The 23,018-nt window shown below is 32.6% G+C and overlaps 1 protein-coding gene across 1 annotated transcript in view; it reads left to right on the plus strand.

Annotated features, from left to right (window-relative positions):
- Positions 1-23,018, plus strand: part of LOC108914859 (proteasome activator complex subunit 4) — a 45,201-nt gene that overhangs the window by 13,034 nt on the left and 9,149 nt on the right. The window contains exons 7-16 of the mRNA XM_018720774.2: positions 2,935-3,358; positions 3,435-3,674; positions 7,120-7,331; positions 7,964-8,212; positions 8,267-8,447; positions 12,206-12,457; positions 12,511-13,016; positions 16,107-16,671; positions 16,729-17,437; positions 21,903-22,219. Coding sequence (XP_018576290.1) covers positions 2,935-3,358; positions 3,435-3,674; positions 7,120-7,331; positions 7,964-8,212; positions 8,267-8,447; positions 12,206-12,457; positions 12,511-13,016; positions 16,107-16,671; positions 16,729-17,437; positions 21,903-22,219 — 3,655 coding nt within the window. The remainder of the gene's footprint in view (positions 1-2,934; positions 3,359-3,434; positions 3,675-7,119; positions 7,332-7,963; positions 8,213-8,266; positions 8,448-12,205; positions 12,458-12,510; positions 13,017-16,106; positions 16,672-16,728; positions 17,438-21,902; positions 22,220-23,018) is intronic.

Here is a 23,018-nt window from a genome sequence, read left to right on the forward strand (position 1 = left end):
CATTGTCCATATCTCACACGCATAGATAACTGTGGGCTTTAATATTGTATCATATACTCTTAGCTTTGTTGCTCTTGTTACATTTTTGGATCTTAAAATTTTTGAAAGCATCCCTGCTGTCTTACTTCCTTTCGCTAACCGTTTTTCTATTTCTTTATCTTCATCCCCTTTACTTGTTAATATTATCCCTAAATATTCTACCTGTTGCACTTTCTCCAATGTATATGTCCTATTATCTGTACAGTTAATGACTAGATTGGTGGATAGCCCTATGTTCAAATCTTTCATTACCATATACTTGGTTTTGCTCTCATTTATTCTTAAACCATACTCCCTTGCTTTACTTTCTAATAACTTGAACGTTCTTATGACCTCGCCCTTGGATCTCGCCATCAGTACCACATGATCAGCATAAGCTAGGCACTGGTGTCTGTTGCCATACAACAGTCCCTTTGTGTTGACGCCATTCTCCCTCAGGATAATTTCCTGAACTAGATTAAATAAAACTGTAGACATTGGGTCTCCCTACCTTAGCCCTTTCTTTACTGCAAATTCCTCAGACGTTGACCCATCGATTATAACCTTGTTGTCTGTTTTTCTCACGGTCATTTCCACCAGCCTCCTTAGCATTCCTGGTATTCTTAATTTTCTCATCACTTGATATAACCTCCTCCTGTTAATACTATCATATGCTTGGCGATAGTCTATAAATAGCAAATGTAGGCTAAGGTTTTGCTCATAGGCATTCTGTTGTATTTGCTTCATGATGAATATCTGATCAATGGTTGACCTTTCTGTTCTGAAGCCCCCTTGATATTCTCACATCTGTTCGTCATGATATTTCTCAAGCCTATGTTTTATTAATTTTCCTATCACTTTATACGTCACATTTTGCAGGGCAATTCCTTGATAATTCTTCAACATTCTTCCCCAGCAGCTTTTTTGTGGATGGGTAATATCAGTGCGTTCCCCCATTTCTGTGGTATCTTTTCTTCTTCCCAAATTTTTCCCGTCAGCTTCCATATTCTTGTTACCAATGTATCACCACCACGCTTCAAAATTTCTGCTACTATGTTGTTTTCTCCACCACTCTTGTTATTTTTTAGTTGTTTTATACAATCTTCTATTTCTTCATTAGTCGGTGCACTTATAATGTAATTTCCTTCCACAGTCGCCTCCTCTTCACATTCATCATAATCACTCACAGAGACATCCTCTCCGATTTTGTTTGTTTAATACGCAGAAATAAACAGAATAGTTGCGCTGTGAACGCCTTCTAACAAAACATTGCCTTCATTGAGCGCGAACATCAACCTTGGACCATATAACATATAGTATACGCAAGTAACGCAAATTGAAATCAGTCTGTATTCTGCTTCTCTTCGTAGCGTTGTTTACGGCGGTTGTCATGGCAACAAGGCGGCCAATACGTGATTAAACTACAGCGTGGGGGAACGAGTGACGCAGAAATTGAAGCAGCATCGCCCATCGCCTGCTTTTAACAGTTTATACAATACGCGTCGTCTAGTGCACGTTTATAACGGTTCTTTGTTAATATTTGTTTTGTATAATAATTGTAGAAATGTTCCTATGTATGTTCCAGTATGTATTTTATTGGAAACACCATTTTCCAGATGGAAAATTGAGGACAAAAAGGGTTTTTTAAATTGCGTGAGACCTGCACCTTATTCTCTTGATATGGAAAAAAGGGGAAATCAATCAATGAATATACTTCACCTATTCTCAAGGTCACAAGCCAACACTGAATATTATCAAATAAAAATTGATTATTCTGCAATATGAAATAATCCCCTCCCGCTTCACTCTCCTGAAAGTGGCTCTACCAAAGATTTTATATTAGAAAGGTTAACACCTGATTGTAAAGGAATTTTTATTCTCTATTCAACAATATCTTTTTAAAACTGTTTCTACTAAAAATTTGTAGTTGAGTTTTATATTTAGATATTTTTAAAACGTTACATAATGTTTCAAAAAAAAATGTTACACTATATGTCTGCTTACAAGAACCAGAATTCAGATTTTTTGGAAAAAGAGTCTTGATTTCGTGGTTTTTATCATTATGCAAAATATAATGTCATCGTTTCATATCAGTTAGTTAGCTTGAGATACTTGGGACTCTCGTTATACCACAAATGATGATTAATTGGACATATTTCATTTATTTCAAATGGAGATTTCTAGGAGGACATAATATCGTGGATATATTGAATTATTCCGAATTCTGATTTAAATCTTTCTGAGACGCAAAAGTGCTGTAGGTTTAATTGGATATTGGATCGCCAAAGTCAATCCTTTTTAACTCTCGTTTTTTAATCATCCAAAAGCGATATCAGTTGTTGCGGTGCAACTTTTCAAAACTAACAGAGAAACAGAAAAGAAAATTTTTTTACAGCTATTTTAAATAAGACTCTTACATGAGATATCATGTTTTTTGACCCCAGGAAAATGCAGTGAAATTTTATGACCTACACGGATCTGGAATCAATTGATTTTAGTTTACAATAGCCAATTTTTAGTATAATTACAAAACTGAGTAACAAAATTAGATAAATATTTTTTGCAGTACTTAAGAATTTCATATTTGTGACTTTGGAATGCTGACAATATCTCACAATGATTCAACTCGTTCACACTTTTACATACACTCCAATTCTCAACGTGTTCTGAGTGCAAAAGTGTGACTGTATATGAAATCAGCAAATTTTTAAAAGTTTAAAAATAAGCAGAAAATATAAATAATGATATTTTCTTGCAAATTGACAAATAAAAAAAGTTTCATTGTTGAGGACTCAATCGTAACACACGTTGAATAAACCATGCTATATATTTACAAAAATAGTCGGTAAAGTTTACTAAAATTATTTATTGAGGAGACAACCGTAATCATCTCTTTTTTTGTTTTTTTATCTCCAGATACATGGTACAAGGTTCACGTAACAACTTTCCTGAAGGTCCCACCCATGTGATACCTCTTTTAATGGAATTACTTCCTGGTATAGATCCTAATGACATAAGGAAGTCATATGTGACCTTCAACTTTATAGTACATTTCGTAAATATGATTCCGTTAATCAACTCATCGGAAGCAAGTAATTATCATAATCTAACAGAAGAAGAGCACGTTATTTGTGAAGCCACAGCTGGCTTAGAGGATTTTGTTCTTCAATTTTTTGATAGAATCTGCACATGGGTGGAATCAAGCTCATTAGATTTTGTTCGTTTAGAACAAATGACAAATAACCACAACGTTAAAAATCGAGCTGAAACAATATCCGAAAGTGCGTTAGGTACTGTTGTTGCTGTTGTTTTGAATCAGTGCTCTCCAGATATTTTCAAAGTAAGTCGTTTAATCATTTCGTTCATCTACCATTTGTAGACAATCATTTCTCATTCATATTTAATTTCTTTTCTAGAGTGCTTTAAAAAAAATGTACAATTTTGTTACAAATAAAATAATGGAGGTACAAGTTTCTGGAAAAATGTTGGCAGTATGTTGCCATTGTTTTGCCAGGGTCAATCCCAAGGAAACTTTGAAATTATTTATACCGTACTTATGTGACACCATTGAACAATTACTAAATGAAAACCCCAATATTGCAAAAGAGGAACATATTGGTGACGAGTTTCTTTACAATCTTTTAATTCTCTCAGAGGTAGGTACACATTTTTAAATCAAATGAATGGTATAAATAGAAATTTAGCTATGATACTACTATACAGGGTGTCCCCCCTTGAACTCCATCAATGGATATCTGGAAACCGTTCGAAGGTTTTTTTTTTGAAATTGTGGTGGTGTGATACTTCCGGTTATACCCTGTATATTATTGTAATTTTGGAAAGAGCATTTATTTTTAAGTCGATAATATATAGCACACTTAGGATTTACTGTTTCCAAAATATTTTAGTTGTTCCGGAAACAGGTTTATTTTTTTTGTAGAGGAAGATCTAATTCATCTAATTTGACATGAAAATTTTCCAGTTTTTATATAAGATGGGCAAAAAATTATCGAATATGAAGCTCGGAAAATGAATAATTAATAAATTATGATAGTAATATATATAGGGTGTAACTTTAAATACGTAATAAGTAAAATATATCGACACATATTAATTAGAATAAAAGTGATATTTTGCTTTGTGTACCCTCAAGCAGTGACCTGTGAAAACATGGCGTCACTCATAGGTGCCTTATTAGATTCAAGGTCAAAAGTACTTTTCCCGACATGTAAACATAGTTCATCGACATGTCCGTAACAGACTTTTTTGAAAAGTGCCCATCTCTGGTTTCTTCGCTGTGTAGGAGTTGATTAAAAAGATATTTACAATTAGTAGCGTATCTACGTACCAATATTAGTTAATATTAAATAAATCATGTAAATCTTTATTTTTTAAAAATAGTTTTTTTACAAGTTCGACTTTTCTGTCACATTGATATCAAAAAAATGTGATGGCTTCAAAATAACAAGTCCGTAAATTATACAAAAACAATCTGATTTGCAAAATTATTTTTTAACTTCGCACAATGTACTTGGTATAAAAGCAACTGGCAATGCCGGCAGTGAGGAATACAACTTCATACGTAAATTCCTTGGCTTACTCTGTTCAGTGACGGCTTACACAACAATTAAGTGCAGTTTAAAAAACTAATTATAACTCGAGTATTTATTTGATTAAAAAAAAATTACAGATTCGTATTCAGGGAAACACATACTATTGCACGTAAAAAACTGACCCCCACTTAAAGTTACACCCTGTATATGAAAAATATATTTAGATATTCGTCTGATTATATAATTCATTAGAAATTTAGCCAATAGCAATTACAAATTTTACATAGTTACTATGTATTGATAAGCGATTATACTCTTGACGACGTGGTATAACCGTTTTGGTGTTTCGCCTCCTCCAACAACGTGAACTATGTCATGGTAACGATAGTTTTAACATTTGTCAATAAACGTCAAAAAAAAATGGAACGCTTCGGTTCAAGCTCTGAATTATATAATCGAATCGAATACCACTCGAGCAAACGAAAATATTCGATTATACTAACCTCCTCACTCGACGTATATCCTTAAAACACCACTCCAGCTACGCTGTCGTGGTGTTTCGCAGAATACGTCTTGTGACTCGGAAGTATAATCGAATATTTTCTATGCTCTTGTGATATTATAACTGATAATTCTATTTCTGATGAAGTGAAGTGATGAAAATGTCTAAATTTTGACATGTCTATAAAGCAATGAAAGATACAGTTTTGCAAAATGAATGACTCTCATTAATTTAAGAACCATTCAGAGCAAATAGACATAGACGAGAGCCTATGTATCGGTTCTTCAATTTTCCGTGATTCGGTTCATTTTGTTCAGAAGTGAGATCTGGTTCTTTCGAAGGACACACGGCTTGAAAACTAGTTAATCTTGATGGCAATGCTGGAAGGTGACACCCACTATTGTCTATATTTATAGTACTAGGTGGCGCAAAAAAAAAAGTCATCACCCTATCGGAAGATGCTATAATTTTTGCAAATGGCGGTAAATGACAGTTCTGCTTTGACATTTGTGAAGTAAACAGATACAAAATACAGGTCAATAAGACATGAATCGCTATACTCCTCAAGAACGCGGAATAATTGTTTTGATTTTTTTGCGTAATAATTCGTCGTTGGTGTTGGCGCAGCGTGAATTTAGACGTAGATTTCCCAGTTATCCGACACCAATTGGGCAAACACTACGGCGTTCAGCTGTTCGCCTAGAAAAGTATGCGACAACACGAGATGCTGTCAGGTCTGGGCGGCCCCAAAGCAGCGGTTCTGCTGGAAATATCGCGGCTGTGGCTGAAGATGTCGCAGAGGACCCTGGAGTATCGCCCAGATGACCTGCCACGCAATTGGGCATCAATCGGCGGTCTTTACAGAGAATTTTGGTGAAAAACTTGAAGATGTTCCCTTACAAAGTACAGATAGTGCATCAGCTGCTAGCCGTTGACCGCCAAGCGCATATAACGTACACTCAAGCCATCCTGAATCTCGACCACAAGGAAGACAACTTTTCATCGAAAATTATCGTGAACGACTAGGCCCATTTCCATCTCTGTGGACATGTGAATAAGCAGAATTATCGCTTCTGGGGCACCGAAAATCCGCGTATAACACACGAAGAGCCATTACACCCGCTCAAAGTTACTGTATGGTGTGGTGTTTACGCTGGAAGCGTCATCGGGCCTCATTTTTTTGAAAACGCGCACAGGCCAAACGACTGTAAACAGTGAGCGCTACAGAGCAATGCTCAATAACTTTCTCCTACCTCAACTGGACGAATTGGGACTGGAGAACATGTGGTTCCAATAGGATGGAGCAACGGCGCATACTGCACGACCCACAACCGAAATTCTGAGGGTTGCATTTCCGGTCGCCTAATCTCTCGTTTTGGTGATTTGCACTGGCCGGCAAGATCGCCCGATTTAACCGTTCTAGACTTCTTTTTGTGGGGTTTCTTGAAGTCACGAGTCTATGTCAACAAGCCTCAGACTCTTGAAATCCTCAAAGAAAATACTCGTCAGGAATGCGGGAACCTATCGCCGGAAGTTCTGGCAAGAGTGATGGAAAATGCATAAATCGGGCACGTATGGTAATCAATTCTGGCGGCGGCCACTTGGCCGATATCATTTTTTCTACTTTATGAAAAAAAAAATTTAGACATCAAATAAACACAATCCAAAAGCAAAACTAAAGTTTTTCATTTAATAAAAAAATTACTGTCAAAGAACATCGGATGACAACTTTTGCGCCACCTTGTATAAATAAGGAGGAGGGGAGAGAAAGAGAGTTGCTGCCTGGTATTATCATTCCCAAGCTTGACTAATTGTCTGTCATCATATATTAAGCATAAACAATAGTCAAGTCATAGAGATGTGCCATTGAAAAAAATATACTTTTATAGCAATCTTGAAAATGGTACTATATGAAAATTTTATTTGCACCACCAGTGTAACAAGTGCCTATGTTGCTTGCATATGATAGTCCTGAGTCACATTAAAGATCATAAATGCATCCTTTGTGCCCTTGATACGTAAATAACTATTAAAATCTTATTTTAGTTGACAGATGGGAGATCAGAACTAATCCATTATATGGATAGATTGACAAAGGTTTTGGACAAGACCTTACATATGGCATGTTTAAGTGCAAGCCAACTAGCTTCAAGAATGCTAGACATAATAATGGCTTCTCTTACAAGCATTCAACCGACAGAAGTCAGAAGTTCATCTTTTGACTATTCAACGCATGTTAAGGACTTTTTACCCGTGAGGTAAATAATATTTTTCAGCAATGTTTCTATTTTATCTTATAACACAGGCTGTTTTAAATTGGATGCAATAACGTTGCTGTGAAAAATTAAATGACAAATTTTCAAATTATGCAGTTATCGTTTTCTGAAAAAAAAAAGTAGCAAAAAAATATTTTATATTGCAATAAAAGCTATAAAAATTATAACAGCTCTTACAACTTTTATCTTAGTAGTAGTAAAAAAATCCGGAAATTTGGTATTTTCAAGACACAGGGTGTCCATAATTTATAAAACGATGTAATTTATTTCAAGTTACAAAAAAATGGTTTAAGTAGACTACATATTTTTTTACTTCATTTATTAACAATTAACATATTTAACAATAATTCATATACAATTGAGAAGGAAATAAACATGGGTAACAATAAAATTGAAATTCTAAAATTTCTCCTAGCTAATGGAAATATTTTCGATTTTTTTTTTCCCAAAAATAATTCCTCAGTCGATTACATAACTTTGTTCTGCTACAGATAGCAGACGATTAACTGTATTTCTCACTGTTTCTGAGACAGTAGTATTATTGCATACAATTTGAAATTCATTCAATTAAAATTATGCTTAATATAAGAAAATAATATTTTTTTTAATTACAGAGAGTGGGGTAAAGCTCAAAACATAAAAGATATAAAAATATCATGGTACGTTCCTGGGAAGCAAGAAGTTAATGAGGTGCAAAAACTATTAAACAAATATTTGGTCCCCGAATTAAATAAATTAGACTCATATTCCAGTGGAGAATTAACACTAACAAGACAGGAACTCAAACAAACCTTAAAGATTATTATTTCGATTCTGTCTTGTCAACCATTATTGCCTGTCTGGGAGGAACCAGTATTTCCATTGTAATATACATTTTCATGGATTTATTTTCCATTCTAATAATATTTGATTTACAGAGTAGAAAGTGTTTTGGATCCATGGGCGTTTAATTTAGTAGTGAGTGGTAGTGATAAAGTTACCATGCCTGATGGTAGTAGAAATGTTAGAAAAGTAATTGTGGATACGTTGCATAGGGTCCAAAAAAAATTATTGGAACTGGATGAAGGTGACACACAAAGCATTCAGAATATAGTAAATGTAAGTAGAAAAATATAACCTGTATTATAAATATATATGCAAAGTTGTTATAGATATATAAAATTGTAAAACTTTTACATGAATATGTTTAGTTAAAGAGGAAGAGTAATATAATTTCATCTGTGTCCAAGGCGACTTGAAATATTTGCCATATAACATCTTTTACTTTAACATGAATCATGAATAATTGAATTAAACCATATTTCTTTCTAATTATTAATAGTTGTTTAATAAAGCTATTAGTTTTATTAAGAAAGAGGGTCTTATAACCGAAAAGCATCTCTTTTAATGGAGTGATACTTTAATAATAGAGATGTCCATATCTCAAGAACAGTTCATCATAAGCACTGAAAAAAATTCTTAGTAAAAGTGGCAAAAAGGAATTTCTGCATATTTTTTTAATGTATGTAAATAAGGTGGGCCAGAAATATTTTTGTTCCAATCCTCAATAAATTTTAGACTATTTTGGTTCTACACTTTTCGATATAAATTGTCAAATAACAGGAGAAAAGGACAATTATTTTTAAAAATGCCTGTAACTTTAGTGTGGCTTAACCAGTGTTAACATAGTAGAACAATTTCTAAAAAAAATTTTTCCATTGATAAGTTTTAAGCTGATGACTGTTCGAAGAACTAAACCAGAGTTCCAAAACACTAGGCAATAAGTTTCATAAATAAATCACAATTTTCAAAATTTCTTAATTGGTAAACTAATTTTGTGTATTCTCTGCATGGAAATTGTAATGTGCTATTTATTTCGCATAGTATACCAAAAATATATTTAATCTGTATTCACATATGCAGTCTTTGCTTATCGTGTACAAAAAGAGAGATGACACAGTTTCATTTCTCTTGGTATCCGTTTCCAGCTTAAACATTCCTTTCATGTCATATGCATGCAAATGCGGAAAACGTGTTATTATTTTTATATTTTAATTATTCTAACGTGTTTGTAAAAATGGAATTATGTGTGAGTGTTAGTGGCCAATCTGTTAATAGTCAGAGTAGTCATAAACGAGCGAAATTAACAGATTATGAATGTTGTATCATAAACAAATCTTATCAGGGAATTAGAACTCAAAACACGGATATGCCGGTGATGATGCCAAAGAAATGTGCACTTGTTTAACAAAATTGTCCGTCAGAAATATTTATCATGCCTTGAAAAATACTGAAAGTGTAAAAAAGCAAAAGAGCGAAATATATGATGGGAAAAAAATTTATATTGATAATAGGGTTGTTGTCCAAAATTCAAAAAGTAGATAATATAATTCTACACGTACCAACTAGTTTGTATACACAATTAGAAATTGAGAAATGCGTCAGAAGTTTTAAAATAATTATTTAAAACTGATTTTTTTATAACATTTCAAAACGGCTGTGACGTCATAAGGGGCACCTTGTAATGAAATTATGTGTAAATGATTGCGTAAAGGAAAAAAATTGAAAGAAGACGCTCTATCAACACTGTCAGTAGTGTCAGTCTGTCAGTGACACTGTCGTATAAAATATTTTCAAGTCTATGAATTATTTTCCTTAATCTTCAATTTCCTTTATTAAGTAAAATTATTATTAGTAATAATCATTTAATAGCTTCCCTTATAATTAAAGTGAATAGTGAATTGGGATTTGTGAAAGCTACTTCGCAAATTTTACCGAAAATTGATATTTTTATGATCGTGAATTTAATTTTTTAAAAGAGATGAGCGTTTTAATATTGGCGAAATCAGAGGTATAAAAGCAGTCAGGTAAGGATCAACATATTTAATCAATGATTTTATTGTGTTTATTTATATAAAATACCTATTTATTTATGGAAATTTAGTGCAGTTCGGGAGTCTTATGGAGATAATGCAATTGGCTATATGGAATGTGGAACAAAACACCACTTAAATTTTGTTGAATCCATTACAATCAGGAAATTAATAATAACGATCACAAATACTCTTAATTGATAGACTGCTGTCACTAGTGTCACTTTTATTTATAAATGGGAAACAGGGCAGCAGGGTTTGATGGACAATTTTGACATATTTTCTTCTTCAAAATTATGCAATAGGATCGTTACTAGCTTCTTGTCCAATTGTCCCTTATGACGTCAGACTAGTTTTTAAGTAACACAAAAATTCATAAATGATTTCTACCACTAATTTGTGATATATTTAAAATTTGACTATACAATAATTTGTATATGGTTTGTTTTTATAGTGGACAACCCTACTACGTTATTTGCGATCTGTAGGAAGTACAATATGTACATACAAAAAGAAGAACAACAAATGTGGGACTCGATACAAGAGTTGAAGTTATAATAGAACCACATATAACTTTAGGCGGCAGTAGTGATAGTGCTATGATAGTGATAGTGATAGCGATAACAGTAATTAGTCATTTTACTAATACTTGTAACATATTTGAAATTCGCAGTTTTAGTGGTGTTACTGTTTTTGCCTCGCCTTACTGTTACTACGCTATGTAAGTAGAGGTTTTCAGAGGTCACTTGACCAGCTAGTGACAGCATTGCCTATTTCCCATAATAAAAAAAAATAAAATAGTAACTAAATGGTAGTATAAAGATAGGCAAAAGTCTATGAGGGCAGAATCTCTGAATACTTTAGGATAAACAAAAAAGTACCTGCCTACCTGTTGGATATTTGGATATACCAGGTGAATGTTAATTTTTAAGGATAATTTAGATTTAACCAAAGTCTATATATCTATTTGATCTACATCTAATAATTTCGTATTCTCCGTGCACCTTACCTGTCACATGTTGAGTATATTCTTTAATAGCACTAGAGAAATTTCCGAAGCCAAGCTTTTGACTGTCGAATCTTTTCTTAGTCACCGCAGTAGGTGATAAGCAATAATGAAATAAAAGGAAACAAGATATTAGAGTTAAAGCAGAAACATTCGGAAAGCACTGCGATTAGTGTGAACAAGGGCTGACTACGATTTGCGACTTGACACGAGCACGGCTGCCGACTGACTGTCCTTGAGCGCAACTGCCGACTAACTGTACTTCAGTTATCTCTAATCTAGGTGATTAACTGACTTGATTCGGTTGGGGATGGTTTGAGCAGGACTATCGCTTTTTACCCACGCCATCTGTATAGGCCCAGACGCCTCATAGAGGCAGGCTATTTTCCCGTCATCCCAGACCGCAGAAACGGCCAAGTTTGAGCAGTTCATAGACCATTCTCCTGTCCTGGCAAGGCCTCGTTGACTGATGCCCTTTCTTCTGGCGCTCTTCATTCGTCACCAGCTAGCCTGTGTGGGTGTCGTGTATTGGGTCGCGAACGACTCGTTTTTTATAGACTGGCACATGGTAGACATAGGCCAAGCCCACCACACGCGCTGCATGACGAAACAAGAAAATGGGACAATTAAAAAAATAAAAAGAACTTTTATTAGGAGCTCATGTGTTTATTGAGAAAACTACAATATTTTATTTTATTTATGTATATTTTTATATAATTTTGGGACTCTCTATTGCTTATATAGATACAGACCAAAATGATTTTATTTGTTAAGAATCTGATGAAGTAAAAGTTCTTTAAACCAAACAAAGCTACAGATATTTCTTTTCAGTTAAAATTTATTTATTATTATTTCTGCAATCACTTCTGTGTATTACCTTTACTAAGAATCTAATTTTTTCTTGTAATTCTATAATTAACTGTTCCTGATATATAGATGAGATCTTTCTACTTTATTTTATAGATATTTGTGTAGAAAATTTGATTGTACTATTTTAGATATATAACATTGTATTATTTAATAAAACGCGTGGCCAAGATTTTGAATTTCATTGGAAAAGCTTTCACATGGCAAAGAAGTTATTAGAAGATCGTTTACACCAGAAGAAGTTACACCTTCGTCATGTCTTAATCGACAGAGTTATGTTGCAGCAAGAATTTAGAATAGAAAGTAGAAATTGTTCATTCACTGAAACACACAAACAGATATTGTTAGATTTATTTGAATTGAGCGTCTCCAGATATAGTGAGGTAATATTTTAATTTTTTATTTTGCCTTGGAAAATTGGTGACTTTTGTTTTAGATGAGAATTGCTGCTCAGAGTAAACTTTTCGCTGTTGTTTCATATTTTCCATATTCTTACACAGTGCTAACAGAAAAAATTAAGGAAATACTACAGCTGGATTCTGAGAAAAACCACGAAAAATTTAAAGGTTGCTTATATGTCTTATTAGGGCCTAAAAGTTCTCCTATCGTAGCCAGACATGATTGGCTCTTTATAAGGCAAATGTGGCCGTTAATTGTTAAATCTATGCCTTCGGAAAAACCGTCCATAATTAATCTTATATCGTCAGTGACTGAAGCTGTTCACAAGTATTTTCCAACTATAGCTATTAAATTGATCATTCCTGAGAGTACTTTAGCCACAGCTTATAATCTTAACAGTAATGTTCCTATATGTGACCTGAGTAACTTTAGGCACGTCATCGATAAAGGAGAAGAATACTTGCAGAAAAAGTCGGAGTTGAGGAGATTGGCCTACGAGGGCACATTAAATGACTTGTTGGATGCTGCGGAAGCAGGAAATTTGTAAGTTTAATTTTTCTCATTGTTCACATCTCATTTTTTTGTAATTGATACTTGTTTGAAATATACTTTGCATTAAAATTACTGCACTACTAACACATGAATGCTAATTTAAAAATAGATTTTCTTACAAACAGCTAATCTGATTTTGATTTACTTGGATTTTTTTAATCTTAGCTGCATATTAATTGACAGATATGTTTGTTTAAATCATGTCATTTTCATTGATAATTTTGACAAATTGGACAATTTTTAAATAAAGTGTCCCAAATTGAACTCAACTAAATAAATTTCAGTTGTCACAAATTCAGTAGTCAAGAAAGGTGATTGACTCGTATTTATTTAATACTTATGATTTAATAATTCATAACGTTTCCTTTGGCGTTTATAATAGCGTAAATTCTCCTTGGCATAGTGTCGACTAGGGATCTATAAAATCCCTGAGTGCAAAATTATCTTATCTGGATTTTTCTCATGAGATCAAGAATTCTTGGTGGTTGTTCTGCAAAGATTTTTTCATATGGTGTTATAATATTTCAATGATATTTAGGTCAGGGCTGTCTCCACCTGTCCAAATAGTTTTCAATTTAGCCCAAGCTAAATGTTTCTTCGAGTTCCGTCAGTAAGTGTAACCAGAGTTGTCTATCCACTAATGACAATATTCACTCGATATGTTAATGTATGTTTATAAGTTCCACAAGGTGATAATTTCCCTCACAGTATCCCTCTTTAGCACTTGAAGATGTTAACATAAGGTATTTGCCCCTTTTATCCATTTTAAGGATCGTCTAGAATCAATGCCTACCCTATCAGGTGTCTCGGTACATTTTAATTATATCTCCAATTGCTGATTTCAGCATATTCACTTCACCGGAAATATACTATTATTCACATAATTATATAAAAAACAAATAATTTTTTTTATTCTCGGTTACATAATATATGCTAAAAACAGAAATTGCTATCAAAATTTCTAGCTTGTCATAATTGAGGAGTAAGAAATAATATCTCTATGCCCAGAAACAACTTATGTTGGTAGACTGTAAGCACCACTTAGGGTAGGAATAGGGAACCCTAGAAAATGGCATTAATTATGGGTATGGTCAACTGATATCAATCTTTCTCTTTTACCCAAATCAATAATATTATTCCATTTTACTATACTTGCGAAGAGAGTGCCTCAACTTCTGTGAGTACAGCTGATCTCTGATCAGTTGTCTGGCCACAGAGACTGAATGTATAGCAGCAGCAACAACGATTCAAAAACATACACTCTAATATAATTCAAAAATAGGCCATTAAAATGAAATTAGCCATTATTGAGAAAATAAATTTTGCAATTGTTACCCATTTTTAGTGTTGTGTTAATTTTAATACAAACGCATGTTTCATCACTTTTTGATTTTCCATCATTTTCTGAAAAAAAAGTGGTGCCGACAAAACACATCATGTTACTACCTTGGATGAAAGTTTAAGCATTAGGTTGAACTGTTGCAAAGGTACTGTTTTTCCCATCTATACAAATTTCACGTTTCTTTAGCATTTGTAAATCCTTTTCTACTTACTGCTGGAGCATTACTCATGCACTTTTCTTCACAACATGGAGCATAGTGTGACTGAAAAAAAAGCCTAGATACAGAGTTATCACTTCTATGATTCCGATAGGCATAAATAATTCCAGCTTACAATTTGTCATTAAATGAGATACTTGCATTGGCATGTCATTCTATTAAATCAAAATAATGTATTATAAAGAACCGTGCAACTATCCTTATGAAAAACCGGTCCTGGTCAAATGGTACGAAACTTTGCCGAATGGTAGTCCTCAATGTGTCGATCAGAAAAGTCCATGGGACCTAGGTGTGAAACACTACTGTTCTAAAGTTACAGCCTTGTGAAGTTATCGAATCCACGTACTGCAGATATGCTGATGACGGATAAGTGTTCAGCATGCGTAAAAACATAAGATGTCGCTCAAGTAGTACATGTCGCTATCGCTGTTCTTCAGTAGGTGCTTCACTGATTTTCTGAAGACTGAATAATGATACAGCTATTTGGACCACAGATTCGCATTCAGCACGCGAAAATACATAAAAAATAGCCAGCTTGATCACTTTATAAATAAATATTTTCTTTAACTCGCCTATAAATCATTGGACTTGATGGTCATCGAGAACGTGGATTCAATAATTTCAGAAGGCTGTAGCTTCAGAACAGTAGTTTTTTAGACCTAGGTCCCATGGACTTTTTTGATTGACACATGGAGGACTATCATTCGGCAAAGTTTCGTACTATTCGACCAGATACTTTGCAGGGTCCTTTATCCTTAAGCAATTAGTCATTACTGTTATGTGTCTGACAATACTTAGCATCAGAATAAATCTACAAAATTGCCACTGTGTACGTATGTAATGAGGCTTTAATATAATTTTGTGAAATACCATTTATTTATATATTTTGTATGTGCTTCAAATTTAATCAAACTTGAAATTTGAATTCGATTGATCAAAATTCTTTGAATAATGTCCAGAAAAGCATATATTATGGAAATCCATAATGTATGTAAAATCTTTATTAATTTTTCTATTTTAACCAAACTTATTTCAGATTTATTAAATGCTTGGTAATGGTAAGTTAAAAAGAACATAAATGGTTCATTTTACGAATAAAATGGAAGAGACTTTTTTCTTATAAACCGTGACCTAAATTTCAAAATACCCTGTGGCTAGTAGCTTCTGGTATCTTTGCCACTGGTAGATGTATTAATTATACCCAGTAGATGATTTATACCCAAATGTTTTACCTTTAGATATACAATTCAAGTTTCATTACCCTACATCAGATATATTTAGAGATATTTTAGAAAAACACATATTTTCAAATTTTATCACCCAGTATCTCCAAAGCGAAATGTCTTCAGATCAGTAGATCCTTTTTTTTTATTAACCATAAAATTCAAATTTTGAAATGTGGCAAATTATTCTGAACACTGTATACAATAACGATTTATATGGGCATGTAATTTTACTAGTTGAAATTACCTTATTAATTGAAAACTGTATCATTGTAAACTGATTATTTACAAATTTTTAGGCACTGGCGTTACCATTCCATGACTTTAAACTTTATTAAAGACTTAGTGCATTTTGATGTCAACTACAATTCCAGGATAGTAAAATTTTTCTTAAAAGCATCTATAAATGAATCATTAACAATTAGAAAAACTGCCATGAGAGTTCTAGTATTTATAATGATACAAAACAAGCCAAAGTTTGAGAAGATTGAAATAGATCCTTATAAATATTCTACTTCTCCCACAGAAAGAAAACAGTTAAAACCTGGAATTAGAGACGATAATAAATGGTTACTCTATAATAGTAAAACATTACCAAAAAATGCGGAAGCTTGGGATGAACCAAGATTCATTCATGACCAGTTTACTGGTTATTATAATTGGCCTAAAAAGTTGGAAGTATATAATTCCCCTTCTAAACAAACTTCTGCCGCAAAAAGGATGAATAATTTAAGTGACACAGAAACAGAAATTTACAGTTTCTTCAGAAATGAATCAAATATAGAAAAACTAATTAAATACCTGTCTTTAGAAGAAAAGAAAGGACATGATCAGTTTAATGCATACAGGTTCTTAACTTTCAAGGTAAGAATTAGCCCAGAATCTAGTTAATTTCTATATTACTTAACTTTTATGTTTTAGAACTTGTTTAAAATATTTGAAGACGAACTTCTTCCAATTTTTTTACCATATATAGAAAAACTAGTGCAAGATAAATTGGAATCCAACCAAAGATGTGCTGCCGAAATTATTAGTGCATTAATAAGGGGCTCGAAGCACTGGGAATATAAAAAAGTAGAAAAACTTTGGGCTGTACTAATTCCAATTTTAGAAACTGCCATAGTAAATATGTGTTCAGAGACTCAGACTGACTGGGCGCTTTGTATTACCATGGGCATCGAGTCGCGTGATCCAAATAAATGCCACTGGCTATTAGAATTCCTGCTAAACGATCCCTTGAAAGATCCGACATCCTTCATAGCCTGCAGTCGTTTACATTTACTTTGCATAGCGATTAATCAACAGTCTTGGAGAAATTCAGAAATCTGCAATAGATTATTGGATTATTTTAAACCACATCTGTCTCATCCATTTCAAAATATCCGTGAAAAAATCAGCTCTTGTCTGACTATTATGTTATCCAAAGATATACATTTCCCAGAGGGAAATGAAACTGACGGTCCAAGGACTCAAGAATTTCTTAAAGAGGTGCTGCCTAAATTAAATAAATTGTATAATAGCAGCCTTGCAAAGCTGAGCAATGAAAATGGTGAGCTGAACAAGACCTGTGATATAATTAGTCTAGATTGCGAAGAGGAGAAAGAATCTGTAATACGACTATTTAAGATAGGTAAGTGCCTAATATCCTTATAGCGAAGAGTGGAAATTAAAGAAATTCTTATTCTCAATAAAAAGAAATATTTTTGAAAGTTTATTGCAAACAAAAGTAGTTAACTCTATCAAATTTATGTCTCTTTATGATCTCCCACTCTTATTTTCTTTGGATAAGAAAAAAAGGTAAGAAATGTCATACCTATAATATCATTGCCTTTCAGGACAGTTGAATCATTTGAAAGGGCTTAAAATTATCAGTTCTACGGTAAAAAAAAGTGACCTTCAATACTTATCTCCACCAAGCCATAGCTTATTTTGTTTATATTTTAATGTTTTAACATTAATTTTATTTCCGTCATGTTGGTAATTAAATTTCGATAAAATTAAAAATGATGAATGAAAATATAAGATCAAGATCACATTAAAATGCAACATTCTGTTTCATCGGCTGTGATTGGTGTAATGTAATTTTTCACGAGATATTATTCAACCAAATCAGCAATCACATTATCTCTAGTGTAGACGTAACGATTTATCATTGTTTATTGTAAATGAGTTATTAATGTTGGTGACGCCAAGATTCAGGGAATTTTCGTTACCAGTACCAATCGTGCAATGTTGGGTTACTTAATCTCAGCAGTCACGTAGCTTGTAAACATTTATGAAGGCTCTGTATTACTTAATATTGGAGATAGTGATGATGTCACAATCATTCCAAAGTTTTGTTAATAGAAATCATCATTTAATTGAAAATACGTTACTTTTATATATATATAGACCAAAAAAAAATTATATATTGGGGATGTCGTCGTGTGACGACATCCCCAATATATAATTTTTTTTGTCTCTAACTTAATCGTCAAGATTAACCGTATCATTTCAATATATATATGTGTATAGTAATTCCATTATAGATTCAATTTTTAAATTTGGTGTTTTTTAAATTCATATCGTTTTGTAATTAGTTTTGGACAAGTTTATCCACTGGAAAATTAGTAAGTAGCCTAACTAGATCATGTTTATGGGCAGTGGCGGTTTTACCATAAGAGCTGCGAAGCTGCAGAACACATAAAATTTGATGTATTTAATCATATTAAATATCAACAAAATATTTAAAGAATTCAAATGTACTCGTGCTAAAATAAATCTACGCTACGCCCCTTAATATATGCAACCTCATATACAAAATGTGTTCACAGCGAACAGTTAGATGTGTCCTTTGTTTTTATTGGCTAATCAGGCATGTGACCCAGTACACACATATATGGAGTTATGTGACTGTAACAATGACAGCCACAGCTGCAGTAAATGCAGTAATATTTTGTTCGTGGTATGTGGTGGTTTATTTCTGCAAACGGCACGTGTGAATGTTTTCATTTAGGCGTTTATGGGTATTATAGTTATTAAAATGAATAGCATTTCGTTTTTACAAAAAACTTTATTTGTTTCTCTGCCTTATGAGGATAAACTAAAAATAAAAGAATTAGGTGAACCAACACCACAATTAAATATTGAAGTTAGTGGAACAAGCCGAAGTAAAAGTTTTAAAAGACAATTTAACAATAATGTATACACAAAAGCAGAGTGGGTGTGCGAGTGTGATATCAAAAATACACTGTTTTGTTTTCCGTGCTTACTTTTCGGTGGGGATAAAGCATGGACAATATACAGTGTGAAAGATTTAAGTCATTTAAGTCATTAGGTAAAATAAACATAAGAAATCAGTTAGATTCTGGCTATTGGGATAATATACGGAAACACAATGAACAGATAACGAAAAATCGTTATGTATTATCTAAAATCATAGATTGCAAAAAATTTTGCGGAGCTTTCGAATTAGCACTTTGCGGACAAGACGAGACAGAAAATTCGGACAACCCTGATGTGTTTCGTGAACTCATAAATTTTAGTGCAGATCTTGACGACATATTAAATGAACATCTAGCCACATGGGTATGACCGGATTTTCTGTGATTGTACCGGGAATTAGCTGTATGGTCCCGTATTTCGGATTTGCACGTATAATCTCCCGGAATATAATATATGTACATATATATGAAAAAAGATAAAGAAAAAATCATAACACGGAGAAGAAAATTAAAATTCGTTGAATAAACTTCACAAACGATTTTTTTGTTTATAAACAATATTCAATAATTTAATAAAATATACTTAGTTTATTCCAATTTATTTATACCGTCAGTAGGTAAGTAATTCTTGAATAGATATTTCAAAAAGGTATCAATTTCAAAAATCGTTCTTGTGAAAATCTGTATTTTTGTATAAATGGATTGCTCCTTGAAATCCAGAAGTGCCAGGAATACTAATGACCTTGAAAATTTTAAAATGTTTAGGGCGTCATTTAGAGACTCTCCGGGCACTTAATATCCCGGAATTCAATTCAACAAATGTAACAACCCTAAGCGGAACACATTCAATCAATGTTCACGCGCCGCCACTGTTTATGGGCGTTTTCACATATACTGACACCGGCACGACATTAGCACAGCACCGATACCGACACAAAATCAGCAACGACACGAGTGGAGTAGCCTGTCACGACACGATGCCGATATATCGGCGAGTGTGAAAACATGACCATTTATTTATATGAAATTACGCATCCACTGGCATCTTTGTCATGTAGGCCAGTATGAAAACGGCACTTGGTCTGGTTCAAGGAACCCTCAACTCATTTTTTTTTGTGGTCCTGTGTAATTTTCAAAGGCACACATAATTTTATACATACTGTAAAAATGACATTCAGGGTTTACCTGAAAAAATTGAAAAAAATTGGTAACATGTTTAATATGTTTTTCAAATATGTTAAGGACAATTTTATCAAAAACTCAACTACAAAACACGATTTAAAATTTTAAAGAACCTTTTGAATATAATAAATATTATGTTGGTGTAACTTCATTACCTTTAAATGTTAGTGTTAGGGACATCAGATATTATACTAAAAATAAACAATTTGAAAAATGGTATATTTGCGAACATGGTGACAGAACTGTCATGTTATTCGACGAAATAACATAATTTTTGAGAACAAAATAACACAGTAAAAAGAAAACTAAACTAAAAAAAAAATATTAAATACTATTTTGTTGATAAAGTGTCAAAAAATATCTTAATTTTTTATTATTGTTAATATTCTCAATGACGAGGTACGTAATAATAGAAGACACCTTATATTTTTATGAAATGTAGATAAATAAAAAAAGGAATCTGTTACATTTGACTTCTAAGGGGTAAGAAAGCTGTATAATTTTCAGAAAATCTATATATTTTTTAATTGATTTAAAAAATGCTTTGAACCTTCAGAATAAGGGAAAACAAGTTTTATGCCTATCCATTTTTTTTTTATAAAGTTCCGAGCTCTGTCTAGTGCATCGTACTGCGCTGAAACGACTACCTGCGGCACATAGATACCTACAGGAAGGGTACAGCCTAATGACTTACCTTTTGATTTCTAACTTCTCTAATACTAAGCATTTGTGTTTAATTAGAAGCATTTCACAAGAAATTACGTTAGTAAAGCGTATATCTCAAAAGTTTTTCTTGAAACACGATTTTTTAAAGGGGCATGCAGCATAATTGTAACAATTTTCATTCTACTCACTCCAAATTATGACCATATCTTTAAATAACATTTCGATAAGAAGTACGTTTGCGATTTCCTATAAGTTGATTTTAACATTATTTGAATTGAATAAAAATTGAACTTTTAACTTCAAACGCTCACCAATCACAAAAAAAAATTATGTTTTCAAAATCCCCTATGTATTTCTCTAATTTTTTTATTTTTTTCCAGATTTAAATTTGCGTCAGTTGCATTGCGTGCCGCATTCAACATGCTTCACGAAAATGGCTCCAGTAACGCCATTTTATACTATTTATAAATAAATATATATTTTTTTGAACACTTAAAGACACGGTTAATTATATCCTTGAATATTATATTCCCTTACTTTTCCTTAAAAAAAAAATTGGAAAAATACTTTATTTTAGCATTTTACAGTGATGTTACCCCTTAAGTCAATTTGAAAACCAGCTTTAATAACGAAACAGAGTTTTTCAAAATGTAAACTACTCGTATGTAATATGTGTTAGTGATTATTGTATTGTGACACATTACGTCTCTCAGTGAGATATTTTTGGTTACACAAAACTAAATTTATAAAATAAACCCTTGGACTGATTCTCTTGGTGCAAAAGGTTAATAAAAAAAAATTTTTTTTGTAATAGAAATACCCGATCAAATAACAAAAATATCACCAAATACGACAAAGTTACAGTTGAACCTAGCATTTTTACATGATGACTGTAAATTTATTCCTTCAATGATTTGATATCTCTTAGTCCATATTTATAAAACAAATTTTTAGATAAAAAACATAACTATTATAATCCTAAAAATTATATTAACTTTTTTAATTAGATAGTTAACTTCAAAATTAATTATTATTTTTTTTTAGTGGCGAAGTTTGTTACAACAAATATGGTGAGGGTTAATTTCTCAGCAAAACCCGAATTCTTTGAACTGCTTCCTCTGGCGGCACTACTCCAAAATAATGAAATTGATGAAGAACTGGCAAATATAGCAACTAATTTATTGGTAGTACTTGCACAAACAATGACAATAGAAAAATACATTCCATGTGCAATAGGTGCCATAAGAAAAGTTGCTAACTGTCCATCATGGTCAGCCAGGGCACTTATTGCTGAGTTTTTACCAATTTTTGTTTTTTATAATATGGCCACCATTAATGCTGAAAAGAGTTGGGTTCTTGAGGTAAGTTTTTTAATATAAATTTTTACAAATTGGTCTTACTTTGGTTATATTACACACGAGATTTCAATATTTCTCACAAATATGTTATACAATCGTAACGGGTTTCCATGCTTCATATCATCGCCTTAGTAAGAAAAGCACGTAATTCCATTGATCTAAATTTTACAGGAGAGAGTAAAATGTTTATAATCACAATATTGTATATATTTAAATTGTTGAGCAAGATTATTATGTTGAAGTATAATCCCGTGAATATAATTCTAAATTTCAAATATATTTTTTTTATATATATATATTTGGGACTTTTAATTGGAGTTGCGTGATTATGGAGTTAGGCGGTTCATATGAAAAATACTTGATGAGGTTAAAAATGCTCTTTATTAAATTTTTGTATGGATAATTGTGAACGTCGTGCGTTGTCTCCATTACTCATTAAGAACAAATAATTACTAAAAAATTTATAACTTGTGTAGAAAAACCGGCAGATTACACAGCCATACAAAAAAAAAGTTGGGTATACTTTTTATGCGACATATTTTTCGTAGTAATTTGGCCTCCTGAACACGAATCTGGGGTCAGAATTGGCCCATCACGTCAAAATTTTTTGCTAACCTCAAAAAACTTGTGAAAAATAGTGAAAATTGATGAGAATATACTGGGAAAATTTGGAAAAAAATTTATTTCCACATCAAATAGTATATTTTTATGTAAAAGACTCTGCTGAATTCAAATCCACTGTCAGAATTGAGCTAGAACGTGTGGTTTTTTTTTCTAACCTCAAAAACCTTGTTTCCATGGG

The sequence above is a fragment of the Anoplophora glabripennis genome, unplaced genomic scaffold, assembly GCF_000390285.2.
Source record: "Anoplophora glabripennis isolate ALB-LARVAE unplaced genomic scaffold, Agla_2.0 scaffold233, whole genome shotgun sequence".
In the NCBI taxonomy this organism is placed as follows: domain Eukaryota; kingdom Metazoa; phylum Arthropoda; class Insecta; order Coleoptera; family Cerambycidae; genus Anoplophora; species Anoplophora glabripennis.